A 2523-nucleotide genomic window follows, 5' to 3' on the forward strand; every position below is an offset into this window, starting at 1 on the left:
ACAGTGAACACACAGTGAACACACAATGAACACACAGTGAACACACAATGAACACACAGTGAACCACTGAAGTTCTGAATGAATGTCACATGCTGTGTATAAATGATGATGAAGGTTGTTTTTCTTCTTCAGGCCATTCAGAACCCCAACGAGCTGTCTCTGCAGGAGCGGGCCTGGACCTCCGTTTGCCCGCTCGTCATCAACCTAAAGACGTTCTACGATTTCTCCAACAGACTCGGTGTGTCACTGTGCCCTGAACGATCCGGCACGAAACGTGTCCCTCTAAAAGTTTTGTGATTTTATCAAATGAAAGAATGAATTAGAATCGCCTGATGTCACCATGTTGATAAATATGTTGCTGTTTGTAGCTGCTCAGTTAAATTTACAGCTGAAGCTGCTGCAGATCATTTAAGCTCTTTGAGTCTTTCTGCTCGTCCAGTAAAGGCCCCTGGGGGAAATATGAATTATTTACCTCCATAAAACCATTCTGAGGCAACATTAACAACTTCATCCTAATTTAACAAGCTTAAACTTCTAGCTTTTTTTTTTTTTTTAAACTGTCAAATGTAACCTTATGACCCATCTCTGAAAGACAAAGGGCAGGCAGTAATGTTTCTGTCTGTTAGTAAAATATCTCATGTACTGGACAGAATTTAATGAAACTATCAGAAGCTAATCACTGGATTCACATCTGCAAGTGTCTAACTCTTGAAGTCAACTCGATTCAAGATGGCTGCCACAGCCAGCTGACTTTAGAAAACACAAAACAGCGAAGAGTCAATTTTACAGATGAAATATGGTGTGGTAGTAGCTGAGAGTACTCTGAGTGATGCACGGTGTGAAGCAGCTCTGCTTCAAGTTGTGGCATCAGCTGTTGTTGTCAACCCTGTTTGACTGTTATTAGTGTTAGGAAAATATCTTATAAACCCCCAGACAGTTTTAAATTAAGTTTTTTAAACAATCATCGTTTGTACATCTGAATAACTTTTAGGGTCAACCCAGTTCAGGATGATACAAACAGTTTCACAGATATGAGCTCAAACTTGATGTGGTAGTAGCTGAGAGTCGTCCTCAACACACACTCTGAGCACTGAAAGATTACGCAGAATGTTTCTTCACTATTTGACCACAACGGCTCCAGCTTGTAAAACTCTGGAGGCGGCGAAATGCTCGGACGTCAAAACATTTTTCAGCTCATCAGTCAACATTAACATGTTTAACCACTATAGAATGATTCAGAGCCCACAGCAGTATCTGCTTGTTGAAAGACGTCGGTTGATTTCTGTGTTTGCTAACAGAAGATGCTCTGAAGAGTCTGCTGGAGTCCCTGACATGCCCCCCCCTCACCCCCACCCAGCACCTGGAGAGGGAGCAGGCGCTGGCCAAGCAGTTCGCAGAGATCCTTCACTTCACGCTGCGCTTTGATGAACTCAAGGTCTGATTCACTGATGAACTCACTGTCCTCTGGGCCGCTAACAGGGATGCTAATGGTGCTGCTAACAGGGATGCTAATGGTGCTGCTAACAGGGATGCTAATGGTGCTGATAACAGGGATGTTAATGGTGCTGATAACACGGATGCTAATGGTGCTGATAACAGGGATGCTAATAGTGCTGCTAACAGGGATGCTAACAGTGCCGCTAACGGGGCCAATAACAGGGCTGCTAACAGGGATGCTAACAGTGCCACTAACGGGGTCGGTAACAGGGCTGCTAACAGGGCTGCTAACAGTACCGCTAACAGTACCGCTAACAGGGATGCTAACAGTGCCGCTAACGTTCCACTAACAGGGCCAATAACAGGGCTGCTAATGGTGCTGCTAACAGGGCTGCTAACAGTGCCGCTAACAGGGCTGCTAACGGTGCTGCTAATGGTGCTGCTAACAGTACTGCTAACAGTGCTGCTAACAGTGCTGCTAACGGTGCTGCTAACGGTGCTGCTAACATTGCTGCTAACAGAACTGCTAATGGTGCCACTAACGGTGCTGCTAACGGTGCTGCCAACGGTGCCGCTAATGGTGCTGCTAACAATGCCGCTAACAGTGCTGCTAACGGTGCTGCTAAGGGTACTGCTAACGGTGCTACTAACGGTGCTGCTAACAGTGCTGCTAACAGTGCTGCTAACGGTACTGCTATTGGTGCTGCTAACTGTGCTGCTAACGGTGCTGCTAACGGTACTGCTAACAGTACTGCTAATGGTGCTACTAACGGTGCTGCTAACGGTGCTGCCAACAGTGCTGCTAATGGTGCTGCTAACAGTGCTGCTAACAGTGCTGCTAACGGTGCTACTAACGGTGCTGCTAACAGTGCTGCTAAGGGTACTGCTAATGGTGCTACTAACGGTGCTGCTAACGGTGCTGCCAACAGTGCTGCTAACGGTGCTGCTAATGGTGCTGCTAACGGTGCTGCTAACGGTGCTGCTAACGGTGCTGCTAACAGTGCTGCTAACAGTGCTGCTAACGGTGCTGCTAAAGGTACTGCTAACGGTACTGCTAATGGTGCTGCTAACAGTGCTGCTAATGGT

The 2523-nt window shown here is 46.7% G+C and overlaps 1 protein-coding gene across 2 annotated transcripts in view; it reads left to right on the plus strand.

Annotated features, from left to right (window-relative positions):
• The window catches only part of fam49a (family with sequence similarity 49 member A), a 13937-nt gene that overhangs the window by 7903 nt on the left and 3511 nt on the right, over positions 1 to 2523 (plus strand). For both annotated transcript variants that reach the window (XM_037685256.1, XM_037685255.1), the window contains exons 4-5: positions 133 to 238; positions 1299 to 1435. In XM_037685256.1, coding sequence (XP_037541184.1) covers positions 133 to 238; positions 1299 to 1435 — 243 coding nt within the window. The remainder of the gene's footprint in view (positions 1 to 132; positions 239 to 1298; positions 1436 to 2523) is intronic.

Source organism: Nematolebias whitei, chromosome 12 (genome assembly GCF_014905685.2).
Source record: "Nematolebias whitei isolate Nwh7 chromosome 12, NemWhi1, whole genome shotgun sequence".
Taxonomy (NCBI): Eukaryota; Metazoa; Chordata; class Actinopteri; order Cyprinodontiformes; family Rivulidae; genus Nematolebias; species Nematolebias whitei.